Source organism: Hyperolius riggenbachi, chromosome 2 (genome assembly GCF_040937935.1).
Source record: "Hyperolius riggenbachi isolate aHypRig1 chromosome 2, aHypRig1.pri, whole genome shotgun sequence".
Taxonomy (NCBI): domain Eukaryota; kingdom Metazoa; phylum Chordata; class Amphibia; order Anura; family Hyperoliidae; genus Hyperolius; species Hyperolius riggenbachi.
Window position 1 is genome coordinate 333,641,004 of NC_090647.1, and position 15,053 is coordinate 333,656,056.

The window sequence follows — 15,053 nt, forward strand, 5'->3', positions numbered from 1 at the left end:
TGAAAAAAAACAATAAAAATCAATTTCCGCTAACTTGTGACAAAAAATAAAATCTTCTATGAACTCACCGTACTACTAACAGAATACCTTGAGGTGTCTTCTTTCTAAAATGGGGTCATTTGTGGGGTTCCTATACTGTCCTGGCATTTTAGGGGCCCTAAACCGTGAGGAGTAGTCTTGAAACAAAATTTCTCAAAATGACCTGTGAAATCCTAAAGGTACTCATTGGACTTTGGGCCCCTTAGCGCAGTTAGGGTGCAAAAAAGTGCCACACATGTGGTATCGCCGTACTCAGGAGAAGTAGTACAATGTGTTTTGGGGTGTATTTTTACACATACCCATGCTGGGTGGGAGAAATACCTCTGTAAATGGACAATTGTGTGTAAAAAAATCAAAAGATTGTCATTTACAGAGGTATTTTTCCCACCCAGCATGGGTATGTGTAAAAATACACCCCAAAACACATTATACTACTTCTCCCGAGTATGGCGATACCACATGTGTGGCACTTTTTTGCACCCTAACTGCGCTAAGGGGCCCAAAGTCCAATGAGTACCTTTAGGATTTCACAGGTAATTTTTGTTTCAAGACTACTCCTCACGGTTTAGGGCCCCTAAAATGCCAGGGCAGTATAGGAACCCCACAAATGACCCCATTTTAGAAAGAAGACACCCCAAGGTATTCCGTTAGTAGTACGGTGAGTTCATAGAAGATTTTATTTTTTGTCACAAGTTAGCAGAACATGACACTTTGTGAAAAAAAACAATAAAAATCAATTTCCGCTAACTTGTGACAAAAAATAAAATCTTCTATGAACTCACCGTACTACTAACAGAATACCTTGAGGTGTCTTCTTTCTAAAATGGGGTCATTTGTGGGGTTCCTATACTGTCCTGGCATTTTAGGGGCCCTAAACCGTGAGGAGTAGTCTTGAAACAAAATTTCTCAAAATGACCTGTGAAATCCTAAAGGTACTCATTGGACTTTGGGCTCCTTAGCGCAGTTAGGGTGCAAAAAAGTGCCACACATGTGGTATCACCGTACTCAGGAGAAGTAGTACAATGTGTTTTGGGGTGTATTTTTACACATACCCATGCTGGGTGGGAGAAATACCTCTGTAAATGGACAATTGTGTGTAAAAAAATCAAAAGATTGTCATTTACAGAGGTATTTTTCCCACCCAGCATGGGTATGTGTAAAAATACACCCCAAAACACATTATACTACTTCTCCCGAGTATGGCGATACCACATGTGTGGCACTTTTTTGCACCCTAACTGCGCTAAGGGGCCCAAAGTCCAATGAGTACCTTTAGGATTTCACAGGTCATTTTTGTTTCAAGACTACTCCTCACGGTTTAGGGCCCCTAAAATGCCAGGGCAGTATAGGAACCCCACAAATGACCCCATTTTAGAAAGAAGACACCCCAAGGTATTATGTTAGTAGTACGGTGAGTTCATAGAAGTTTTTATTTTTTTGTCACAAGTTAGCGGAAATTGATTTTAATTGTTTTTTTTTTCACAAAGTGTCATTTTCCGCTAACTTGTGACAAAAAATAAAATCTTCTATGAACTCACCATACTCCTAACGGAATACCTTTGGGTCTCTTCTTTCTAGAATGGGGTCATTTGTGGGGTTCCTATACTGCCCTGGCATTTTAGGGGCCCTAAACCGTGAGGAGTAGTCTTGAAACCAAATGTCGCAAAATGACCTGTGAAATCCTAAAGGTACTCATTGGACTTTGGGCCCCTTAGCATACTTGGGGTGTAAAAAAGTGCCACACATGTGGTACCGCCGTACTCAGGAGAAATAGTATAATGTGTTTTGGGGTGTATTTTTACACATACCCATGCTGGGTGGGAGAAATATCTCTGTAAATGACAATTGTTTGATTTTTTTTTTACACACAATTGTCCATTTACAGAGATATTTCTCCCACCCAGCATGGGTATGCGTATAAATACACCCCAAAACACATTATACTACTTCTCCTGAGTACGGTGATACCACATGTGTGACACTTTTTTGCAGCCTGGGTGCGCTAAGGGGCCCAACGTCCTATTCACAGGTCATTTTGAGGCATTTGTTTTCTAGACTACTCCTCACGGTTTAGGGCCCCTAAAATGCCAGGGCAGTATAGGAACCCCACAAGTGACCCCATTTTAGAAAGAAGACACCCCAAGGTATTCCATTAGGTGTATGGCGAGTTCATAGAAGATTTTATTTTTTGTCACAAGTTAGTGAAAAATGACACTTTGTGAAAAAAAAACAATAAAAATCAATTTCCGCTAACTTTTGACAAAAAATAAAATCTTCTATGAACTCGTTATACACCTAACAGAACACATTGGGGTGTCTTTTTTCTAAAATGGAGTCACTTGTGGGGTTCCTATACCGCCCTGGCATTTTACGGGCCCAAAACCGTGAGTAGTATGGAAACCAAATGTCTCAAAATGACTGTTCAGGGGTATAAGCATCTGCAAATTTTGATGACAGGTGGTGTATGAGGGGGCGAATTTTGTGGAACCGGTCATAAGCAGGGTGGCCTTTTAGATGACAGGTTGTATTGGGCCTGATCTGATGGATAGGAGTGCTAGGGGGAGACAGGAGGTGATTGATGGGTGTCTCAGGGGGTGGTTAGAGGGGAAAATAGATGCAATCAATGCACTGGGGAGGTGATCGGAAGGGGGTCTGAGGGGAATCTGAGGGTTTGGCTGAGTGATCAGGAGCCCACACGGGGCAAATTAGGGCCTGATCTGATGGGTAGGTGTGCTAGGGGGTGACAGGAGGTGATTGATGGGTGTCTCAAGGTGTGATTAGAGGGGGGACTAGATGCAAGCAATGCACTGGCGAGGTGATCAGGGCTGGGGCCTGAGGGCGTTCTGAGGGTGTGGGCAGGTGATTGAGTGCCCTAGGGGCAGATAGGGGTCTAATCTGATGGATAGCAGTGCCAGGGGGTGATTGATGGGTAATTAGTGGGTGTTTGGAGGAGAGAACAGATGTAAACAATGCACTTGGGAGGTGATCCGACGTCGGATCTGCGGGCGATCTATTGGTGTGGGTGGGTGATCAGATTGCCCGCAAGGGGCAGGTTAGAGGCTGATTGATGGGTGGCAGTGACAGCGGGTGATTGATGGGTGGCAGTGCCAGGGGGTGATTGATGGGTGGCAGTGACAGGGGGTGATTGATGGGTGATTGACAGGTGATCAGTGGGTTATTACAGGGAAGAACAGATGTAACTAATGCACTGGCGAATTGATAAGGGGGGGTCTGAGGGCAATCTGAGCGTGTAGGCGGGTGATTGGGTGCCCGCAAGGGGCAGATTAGGGTCTGATCTGATGGGTAACAGTGCCAGGTGGTGATAGGGGGTGATTGATGGGTGATTGATGGGTAATTAGTGGGTGTTTAGGGTAGAGAACAGATGTAAACACTGCACTTGGGAGGTGATCTGACGACGGATCTGCGGGCGATCTATTGGTGCGGGTGGGTGATCAGATTGCCCGCAAGGGGCAGGTTAGGGGCTGATTGATGGGTGGCAGTGACAGGGGGTGATTTATGGGTGGCAGTGACAGGGGTTAATTGATGGGTGATTGACAGGTGATCAGTGGGTTATTACAGGGAAGCATAGATGTAAATATTGCACTGGCAAATTGATAAGGGGGGTCTGAGGGCAATCTGAGCGTGTAGGCGGGCGATTGGGTGCCCGCAAGGGGCAGATTAGGGTCTGATCTGATGGGTAACAGTGACAGGTGGTGATAGGGGGTGATTGATGGGTGATTGATGGGTAATTAGTGGGTGTTTAGGGTAGAGAACAGATGTAAACACTGCACTTGGGAGGTGATCTGACGACGGATCTGCGGGCGATCTATTGGTGTGGGTGGGTGATCAGATTGCCCGCAAGGGGCAGGTTAGGGGCTGATTGATGGGTGGCAGTGACAGGGGGTGATTGATGGGTGATTGACGGGTTATGCACGGGTGATTGACAGGTGATTGACAGGTGATCAGGGGGATAGATGCATACAGTACACAGGGGGGGGGGGATGATCAGGAGGGGGATAAAAAAAAATAGTGTTGACAGATAGTGACGAGGAGTGATTGATGGGTGATTAGGTGGGTGATTGGGTGCAAACAGGGGTCTGGGGGGTGGGGTCTGAGGGGTGCTGTGGGCGATCTGGGGCAGGGGGGGGGGGATAAAATCAGTGTGCTTGGGTGCGACATAGGGTGGCTGCAGCCTGCCCTGGTGGTTCCTCGGACATTGGGACCACCAGGGCAGGAGGCAGCCTGTATAATACACTTTGTAAACATTACAAAGTGTATTATACACTTTGTATGCGGCGATCCGGTGTTTAGTAACCCGCCGGCGCTTCCGAACGGCCGGCGGGTTACACCGCGAGGTGGGCGGAGCCAGTCCCCGGCGGCCTATCGCGTCACAAATGACGCGATCGCGCCGCCCATGCCCCTACAAGGACCGCCACCATTTGTCAATACGGCGGTCCTTGCGGGGTCCACTTCCCGGCCGCCAATTGTCTATACGGCGGTCGGGAAGTGGTTAACTATAAGCATATTAAAAGGGAATGAGGCTTTTTTAATATATCTTGCAGAGCACTGTCATAGGTTTGTAGCAGTTTTCAATGAAAGTAGAGTTTCGTTTTAAATAATAATAAAGTAATGTACAAAATGTAATTAAAACACATAACTTAGATGAGCCAACAAGTAATGGGTTTGAATGAAAGTCCAAGTAAAAATGCCTTAAATTTATAGCTTCTGAATTACAAATCTGAAGCTGACAGCCATCAATCCCAAGCATGCATGCTAATTCAGATGCTGGGCACAGTCTTCAACGCCTAGATCATTTTGTAACAATGCACCAACATGGAAGTCCCATGGATGATTTTTTTCCATTTGATTTATATACATTTCCTTGAAACTGAAACAATAAATCTATCAATATAGAGTGCTTTAACTCAGAGCTAAATATTTTTGGTACAGCATACACTTCATAATTAATTTTATTTCCAGTCAAATTGTATCTGTCCAAACAGAATTAACACATAACACAAATAATCTTTGTAAAATATAAAGATATTTCCACAGGCTTACCGTGCTCTTCCAACCACTACAGTCTGGGCCCATGGTTGCATTATTTCCATGAAAGATCCATTGTCAAAAAACCCACTTAACCACTGTCCCTTCTGACCTGCAGAAATAGGACACAACAATTATCAATTGCATATCAACATATATTGAATAAGACAAGATTTTTTTGTTAATGACAGGGCACAAATTTACTAATGCAAAAAGAGCTTTTGAATGCCTGCAATTGAATGTTGTGAGGCTTAAAGCATTCACAAAATGAAACTATGGATACAAATATTTGTTGAGACAATGAAAACTTTTCCTGTTGAGTGCAATAAAATCAAAAGAAAATACACATTTCAAATAGGTTTAAAGCAATACAAAGCTGTTCTAAACTGGCAGAAGTGAATATGTTTCACTGTAACATCAAGTTACTAAAGCAGCATGCAAACTGTGCAATATAATCTACACTTGCCTGACTCAGCATTCTCTACATATAAATCAGAGGATCAATCATTTTCACCTAGCCTATAGCATCTATCTGATCCTTTGCTCTGCAAACCTAAACATATAGCTAACTAAAACACTGCAGTCTGCACAGAAAACAAATTCATTTGAACCCCAACCTCTGAAATCATGAGCCCAAAACTAATTAAAAGAATGTCTCCAAGTACTGTAACCTTTCCTGACTTAAAGTGGCAACCAAGAGTGTTTTATCATGGAGGAAAAAAAAAAAGCCTTGTAATTACTATGTTCTACATTGCAAGCTTCTTGGCCCTAGCGTACAGTGTGAGCATTCATTCCAGATCTATCTTCCTATCATAAGGCTGAGTTGCTGGTTTAGATTCTGGCCCTGTGTCTCACGTCATGTTGCAGAATCTCATAGCGCTATCATTTCTAATAAATGGCTTTAACTTTTCACCTAGCAGATATCTACTTTAACTTATCACCTGGAATCATCTGCTTTTCTTAACACCACCAATAAATTAAAATCTGAAAGACCCCGATTTGGAGCCAGCTTGGTGCTAGGTTTTCAGACAGCACAATGAATAGCCGCTGAGAGAATGTAAAGAAATTATCGAAATAGTGGAAGTTGGACTTACAGTGGATATAAAAGTGCAGATCTTAAAAAGAAAAATTAACCTTGCTCAAGCGATTAATAAAGTGCATACCTGTGCTGTTTAACTATTTTTATATGTAAAGGTGTCTATGACTTGGTTGCTTTGCTCCACTACAGTACATTGACCGTTTCTATGACTCGGACCCGCATTTTCTTTGAGGTTATTGCCACTCAAGGCATAAAGCTACTCAGTCCATCAATTATGTCCATGTGGGAAAATTGCACACCTGCATACTAAGAAGTCTATCTTCCCCCCGCAATAAGTATTTATGAGCTATACACCCTGGGCCTAAATTCACTTAAAAACCCATACAGTCATTCTCTATAATAATCCCCCTGTGTCTCTGCGTCCCTGCCTGTCCCTGTGTGTGTGTGTGTGTGTCCGTGCGTTTGCGCTACTGCGCATGTGCCGCACGGACAGCCTTGCAACAGGAGCAGGACAGGCCAGGGGGCCTTCTGGGCGGGCGTGTGCACACGGCATGTGCGCTGACTGTACGGCGGTCACAGGGGAAGGAGGTGAGGGGGGTTCCGACACAGACCTAGAGCGCGTTTTTAAATGGGCTTAGGTCTACTATCTATGTAATATACCTCTTAAATGTATTTATTGAATGAGATACCTTTTATTTTTTACTAGAATGATCACAGTAAAATGGACAACTGTTACTAGGGCCCACTTTGTCTGAAACACAAAGCTGTGACTGGTGACACTTTGCCCCTTTGAAACAAATTCTCAAAGAAGACACACAGGGCTTGACTGCTTGGCAATTTATTGTCCATTACTACCCAGTCTCTCACTCTGCATTTACTGACCGCTCTCCAACCTTTGGTATCTTTTCATGTGACCAGGAGATGGTTGCAGTGATCAGCAGTGCTGCAACTCTTAATTAAAATAACCAAATGTTAAGCTGTTTAACCACGTCACTACTGTGCGTTTTTTCTTCTTCTGTACAAGAGCAATTTTCACCTTTCAGCACCCCCTCCATTCATTCGCCTACAACTTTATTACTACTTATCACAATGAAACGATCTATATTATCTTGTTTTTTTGCCAACAATTAGGTTTCTTTGGGTGGTACATTTTGCTAAGAATTATTTTACTTTAAATGCATTTTAACATGAAAATTAAGAAAAAAAATTGAAAAAAATCATTATTTCTCAGTTTTTGGCCATTATATTTTTTTAAATAATACATGCTACCGTAATTAAATACCCACACAGTTGCCCATTTGTCCTGGTTATTAAAATGTTTAAAATATTTCCCTAGTACAATGTATGGTGCCAATATTTTATTTGGAAATAAAGGTGCAGTTTTTTCAATTTTGAGTCCATCACAAATAACAAGTCCATAATTTCATAAATTACATTAATATACCATTTTGACATACATATTAAAAAGTTCAGTCCCTAAGGTCACTATTTATGTATTTATTTATTTTTTATGCATATAAATTTCGGTAACTATGGGAGAGGGTGAGAGGTAAGGGGTTCATTTTAAATGTATATATGGGTCCTTTTATAAAAATAAATGAATGTAGGTGTAATTTTACTATTTGGCCACAAGATGTCGTCGCACATTATTTCCTATTAGTGTACTAGAAGTACACTAACAAGAAGTAATGCGTGGATGTATTACTTTGGAAGCTACAAATGATCACGGCATCTCATTGATGCCGGCAATCATTGACACTGGGACTTAGATTAATGAATGGGAACTGCATTCTTATTCATTCATCTGCACTCTAATGGGTGGTGGCGAGTACATCGGCGGAAGCCGGCGCGGGAGCGAGCAGCTACCATCCACATACATTGACTTTAAGGCCCCGTTCACACTGCACGTGTTTCCAGCCGTGTTTTGGGAACGCATGCAGGAGGCCGACACAAACGACATCAGACAGTGCATAGAGTGCACTGTCTGATGTTCACACTGCATGCGTTCCGGACCAGTGGGGTCCGGGAACGCATGCTGCACGCATTTTTTGCAGAAACGCAAGGCTGACCCATTCACTTCAGTGAATGGGATCAGCCATGCAACGCATACCAACGCGGATGGCGTGCGTTCGTATGCGTTGCGTTCCGAACGCACGGCCGTCCGCGCTTGTAATGTGAACAGGGCCTTATCGACATGGATGGGCAGGAACTGAAGTCCTGTCCGAAGTAGATATACTGTAGTGAACCACAAAAGTGGTTAAACAATAATTATGTTGTTCAAATGCATTTAAACTGTTGTCTTGTGCCATTTTCTACAAATAAAATATTTTAAATAGTAGTAATTACTAATTATTTTTTTAAATTAGTATTTGCTGTTTAGAGCATCAACATTTCTTTCTTAAAGAGAAACTCCAACCTAGAATTGAACTTTATGCCAATCAGTAGCTAATACCCCCTTTTACATGAGAAATATAATGCTTTTCACAAACAGACCATCAGGGGACGCTGTATGACTGATTTTGTGCCGAAACCCCTCCCACAAGAAGCTCTGGGACCGCGGTACTCTGGGCAAACTGCCAAAATGTAACAATGTTCACAGACAGGAAATGGCTGTTTACAGCTGTCTCTAACAGCCAAAACAGCTAGGAGCAGCTACATAACCTGCCCACAGTAAAAATGTCACCATGTAATAAATGTCAGAATGTAAATTGGGGAGAGGAAAGATTTTACAATGAGCAAACACTGACTAAATCATTTATACATAATTATGGTAAAAATGAAGCACTTTTTTTACTTAAAGAGAACCAGAGATGAAGCACCCTCTTGTATTTTACCTTATAAATCAGTGGGAACATGACAGTAAACACCTAATCTGCCCTTTGTTTCATTGTTCTCTGTGTAATCTGACTGTTATCACGTCTGATAAGAATCCCCGACTGAGAAGTCAGGCTGCTCCGTCTAGCTTTGCTACAGAAAGATTATAGCTAAGTCTGTCTTCTGTGGTGTTATTTCAAGCCCAAGCCTGCCCCCTTGTGGCTTTGCTATAATGACTCAGCAATAATCATTCCCAGCAAAGCCAGATTTAATTGCTCAGTCTGGGATTCTTGTGACTGCTGTTAACAGACACTTTTAGCAGTGAGGGTGAAACAGAGAGCATGGTAAGTGTTTTCTCTGATGTTCTTACTGATATATATGGTAAAATACATGAGGGGGCTTTGTCTCTGGTTCCCTTTAATTATTTTCACTGGAGTTCCTCTTTAAAATGTAAATATACATTTTAAGATTTTTTTGTGGCCTTAATTCAAGATTTATAAAAAAAAATGCTATTCGTACGCAACTTTTTATAAGGCATATTTAGAACAGCTTATAATACACAGATCATTTATTTACCGTTAAGGCTTTACTCTCATGTTATGCTGCAAAACAATAAGCCCCAATTTCAGTTGACTGCACATGTATATATCTGCACATACAGTTGCCCTCCATGCCTTAAACACGTTCACCAGGCCCAAGTTTTTGAGAGAAAAAAAAAACACTAGCAGGCATGCTGAAAAAGTGGAATTAATAGTGCCTTTATGCAGCACTACTGTGGAATCTTGGACAAACTCCAATGAATTACATTGGACACAGGATTATAATGGTGTAAGTGGTAATTAAAACCTAGCTAAAGGCTAGAAGAAGAACATACAGCAGGGCTACCACTGACTGGGTCAGCATGGCCCTGTAATGGCTTACTGGCCAGAGCTGCTATTTTCCATTGTGTACAGTTTGGCACCCTTCAGATGTCTCTGCTGATCCATAGATGAACACTGGGTGACACATGCTGGGGACACAGGAATCAAGTATAACAAGCATAAAAATAAGGTAGAGGTTGATGTTAATAAGTTGATTATTGTCAATTTTCATTTTCTAGAGAGTGTGCACCTTTAATTATGTTTGTAAAATAAACAAAAATAATCTAAAAAAAACCTCGAATGCAAAAATCTCCCCAAAAGTAGATAATATAAATCATTTATAGATACGGTAAATGCATTTTGATTTACATCGGTGTAACTCAATCACATCCCCCCCAACAACAAAATGAAGACAGTGCAACTTTTTCCTCAATGCAAACAGAAGTTAAAAATGATTAACATCTGAAATGTGAATACTGCAAGATAAGGCCCTGTGGCAAAAGCAAAAGGTTAACTCTAATTTTTGTTGGCACAAATGTACGGTTGAAAGGATTTTGGATTAAACTTGAAAATGTTTTGCCCTTTTTTTTTCCAGAGATGGCTCTAAGATGACCATTATGTAATTTCTATTTAACAATATTTAGTTGATTTTACTTAAACCCTGCTATTATGTTAACAATCTAATATAAATAATAAAAAAGGAAAATATTGCTTCCACATGTGATAAATAAACGGATGCAAATACACATAAAAGGTACTAGAACATACTTGGGTGAGGTCGCCCAGCCAGCATCCACCGAGGATCATAAGGAGTTTTGGTAGGAGTGAAGTCAATATCTCTATCAATTGGATCCTTTGGGGTTATTATAGGCACAAGACTGGACACACACTGAAAAGAGGACATCACATGAACGTCAGATACTAACTAAGCTATCAATGTGCTAATGCAACTAAATGAGGCCTAATAATATAAAAATGTTCCTAAAGAATAATGTGAAACACATTGGTAGCATTATACATATTTAAAGCAATACAAGATTGTAATCAAAACAAAACAGGACCTTAAGAAGTGTGGCTACCTTATACAACTTTGCAATGAGTTACAAATTGCTGAGCTTTATTTTCTACTTATCTTTGTCATGAATTACATCTGAAAAAATACAGGGCAAAGTTATATTGTAACAAAGATCATGTTTTATGATGAATTAATTTAAAAATATGTCACTTAGCTCATCTAAGCATAGAACATTCCTTTCATTGCACGTAAGGGTGTTTATCCCAGATGAAGTGGTCCAATTAAAGGACAACTGTAGGGAGGCTGCCAGGTTTTTTTTTCCTTTAGTGCAATACCAGTTGCCTGGCTGGCCTGCTGATACTCTGTGTCTAATACTTTTAGACATAGACCCTGAACAAGCATGCAGCAAATCGGGTGTTTCTGACATTAATGTCGGAACTGACAAGATTAGCTGCATGCTTGTTTCTGGTGTTATTCAGACACTACAGCATCCAAATAGATCAGCAGGGCTGCCAGGCAACTGGTATTGCTTAAGGGGGAATAAATATGGCAGCTTTTATACACCTCTCGCTACAGTTGTCCTTTAAGCTAGTTATGATGTTTTCACAGATATTCTGAGTCCTCTTCTTAGCAGTCGTTAGGTAAAAACTATCCAGTCAAGTTGGCCTGTCTTAACTAATCACTAGGGATGATCAATGAGATGCAAATACTTCCAAAATGATGCAAATTTTTATGCAAATATATGCAGCTTGAAACAGGACGCGGTTTAAATTGATTGGTCCATTTTCAAACTGCATACATTTGCATTTGAATTTGCATACATTTGCATCAACTCAGAAGAATGTGCATACCTGTGATCATCCCTACTGATTACTACAGTTTTCCATTAATGTGCTAAGTATCAATCTACATTTGTCACAAATGTGTTGGTGGTACCTGCTGGATGTCTGATAGCTCTTGCAGGCATGTACTAAGCTTAAATCTGATCACAGGCATGCAGATCTGAATAAACTCAATGGATGATGTAGTCTAAAACATCTACAAACAGGAGAACTCCATTAAGCCAAGCAGCCTCCAGTTGTCTTATGATACAGCTTGGAAAATGACTTAGCTATTAATGATGACACTTATAAAGCCGTCATCATCCACCACAAATGTATCACCTGCTTAATGAACACACTCCCAGCATTATCATGCCAGCACTGGCCACCAAGGAAAGCCACTGGCATTAACGTACTGTGTCAACTACTCTGGCTAAAACAGTCCTCTCAGGGTTAAGGAACAGTACAGCCATATTATAAGACATTCTGTACAAGAATGCACAGACAGCATTGCGTCCATTTGTTGTCCCCATTTTCCAAGGCACCCAGATTACCTCCCATATTCCAAAACATACCAGGTATTTGTGTATGCATCTTTAGTCTGATCTTAAAGGACAACTGTAGTGAGAGGTATATGGAGGCTGCCATATTTATTTCCTTTTAAGCAATACCAGTCGCTTGGCTGTCCTCCTGATCTTTCTTTCATCAGTAGTGTGTAAATCACATCAGAAACAAGCATGCAACTAATCTTGTCAGATCGGACAAAATGCTTGTTCAGGGTCTATGGCTTAAAGTATTAGAGACAGAGGATCAGCAGGATAGCCAGGTAACTAGTATTGCTTAAAATGAAATAAATATGGCAGCCTCCATATTCCTCTCCATACAATTGTCCTTTAAGTTACCTAATGCTACAGTTCTATGGCCCCCGGTAGAACTGTAATTGGTTAGGAGTAGAAACTCTAGGTTATGTGCCATGGTTGGCCACATCTAGCTTCACATATGTGTTACTACCATCTTAAAAAAAAACAAAAAACATTTTTTTAGAAATGAATTATATTTATTCTGGTCTTTGAATGATATTCCTAAATCAACATACCTTAGGCATGTATGAAAGCCACTGTAAGATAGTGTACACGCCTTCAAAGTCATCACACACTGTACTATGCGTGACTCCATTATTATGCATGATTTGGATTCCTCCAAGCTGATTGTTGGATGTGTAGACTTCCCGGCCAAGGACCTTTAAAAAAAAACAACAAAATCACATTAATTACATTACTATACAATATAATAATTTTATGTGCTGCTGTATGGAGTTGCTCACAAAGGAAAGCTTTCTGTCCAGAAACTAAACTTCAGACATATCCTCCCTTAGACATTTTCATTTGTGGCTTAAAACCCTGGGTTTCGGTCTTTCATTCTTGGGACTGCTTTATTATCCAACCAATATCAATATTATTTAATGCCAGGTAGATACTATACAGTAAAATGGTAGATTAGGTAAACTATCAATATCTTCCTGATTTCAGTAAAAACACTTACATCAATTGTGCCGCTGTGACAAACACTTCTCGCATAACACTGCAGGTTGCAGTTACTGGCTAAAACATAAATTTGACTATAACTAGTTCAAATAGAAAATCTCCCCTCCCCCCTCAAAAAAACTAAACCTAAGCAAAACAACAAAAATAGGACCAATAAACAGGAGAGAGGTCCTTATACTTACAACCTTGCAATTTAGAAGGACAATCTAGAACGAAATCAGAGCTACGGTATGAAGTAAACTGCATGAGGAGACAGTAAGTTCTAGTGTCAAATTCTGAAAGAAATAGGTATTTAGGTAGCTTATCTGTGGCTTCCATGACAACGTGGGTGATGCAGGAGGCCATTAGATGGGACACCAAACTTGGAGGTAGACAGAGAGAGGAAAAGAAAGGCTTCTTATATGGAATGACTTCCTGTGGCACATTGGAGCAAATGTATCAAAACCAGAGCAAGGAAAATTGCAGCAAAGCTTGTGCAAAAGTGCAGATTTCCAGACCCAGATTCTGAAATGGTCACTCGGTAACAGATTCACTTTTGCTCCTGTTTTGCTTCATTTTTCCTACATTAATTTTAATAATATTTGCGTCTCTGTTTTCGGTTCATCCAAGGCACAACTGTGTGTGACTTTACAGGAATGCACCAATCTGCGAGTTAAAATTAGCCGATCAGCAACACATCTTGGACAGAAGGAGAAGCGAGATGGACAAAGTACCAGAACATCAAATAAAAATACGAATATAACACTGCTTAAAGGCTTAAAGCACAGTCAAAATAAAAAGTGTACAAGTCCATGTTAAAATATCAGTTTTTGAATGCAGAAATAGGCACCCCTCTACATATCTGGTGGCAATGTCCACTAGACCTCCCTTTTTGAGATACAATTTTCAAGATCTATAGGGACATGACCCTCTCTCAAATCTCCAATTCTCCAGAATTTGCAATTATTTCGTTAATCCCGGGGTCTCTGTCCAAAGCTAAAAAAGGAATTCTTCGCCACTGCCTCACTGCAGCACGTACTGTACTAGCTAGACATTGGAAATTTTCAGGCACCCCTTCTTTATGTGGCTGGGTTGAATCTATGAATGAAATGATGAGGATGGATGAACTCATCATTTGAAGGTAGCATCCTAGGCATTCAGTATGATCCATGGTACTGCTGGATGGACTTTCGGGAGTCCCAACAGTTCACAACTTTACTACAAAATTTTCATTTAAAAAAACTCTGATACTGCACAGGAGTAACTCCATTCATAGGGAGATATACTTTGCATTGCTTGCTTGCATGGACTTCTGCACTGTAGTTGGTATTGCACTTAGTTGACATATGCCTGACCCCCCCTTCCCTTCCCAGCACCTCCTCTCACCTCTCCCCCCCCCCCCCTATTTATCCCTTCCTCCCCTCCCCCACATACCCTCCCTCCTAAAAATTGGTATTTGGTAATTTTATCCACATCTCTTCGTGGCAAATGACTTTCTCAATAGGTCTTCTATACAGTCCAGGCAGTATTTACTTGCTATTATACCTTCTGAATGCTTTGAATCTTGAACTGCTCATTGATATCTAACTTACAGATTGTTTGCCTGTTATTACCAATTAATATACTGATGCTGTCCTTGCCTAAATAATGTTATTGCCATTACCATGTTTGTTCACTTTTATACATATTTAAAACTTTAAATAAAAACAAATGTAACCAGAAAATATCAGTTTTTGTGATGTAAAAAAAAGAGTAAACTGCAATACAGCTTTGTGGCTTCTCAATAGAGCTTGTTACCCTTCTAAATTCAACAAAAAGTGGAGTGTGGTGGACTACTCTGACAAGGATAGTCTGATACTATTAGCATGGCAGTCTGGTGGCTGGATAGTGTATTGG

The 15,053-nt window shown here is 40.8% G+C and overlaps 1 protein-coding gene across 4 annotated transcripts in view; it reads right to left on the reverse strand.

Moving 5' to 3' along the window:
- ACACA (acetyl-CoA carboxylase alpha) overlaps positions 1 to 15,053 on the reverse strand; it is a 421,319-nt gene that overhangs the window by 103,828 nt on the left and 302,438 nt on the right. For all 4 annotated transcript variants that reach the window (XM_068269366.1, XM_068269368.1, XM_068269365.1 and 1 more), the window contains exons 45-47: positions 12,731 to 12,874; positions 10,567 to 10,687; positions 5,101 to 5,197 (exon numbers count right to left, since the gene is read on the reverse strand). In XM_068269366.1, the coding sequence (XP_068125467.1) occupies positions 5,101 to 5,197; positions 10,567 to 10,687; positions 12,731 to 12,874 (362 nt within the window). The remainder of the gene's footprint in view (positions 1 to 5,100; positions 5,198 to 10,566; positions 10,688 to 12,730; positions 12,875 to 15,053) is intronic.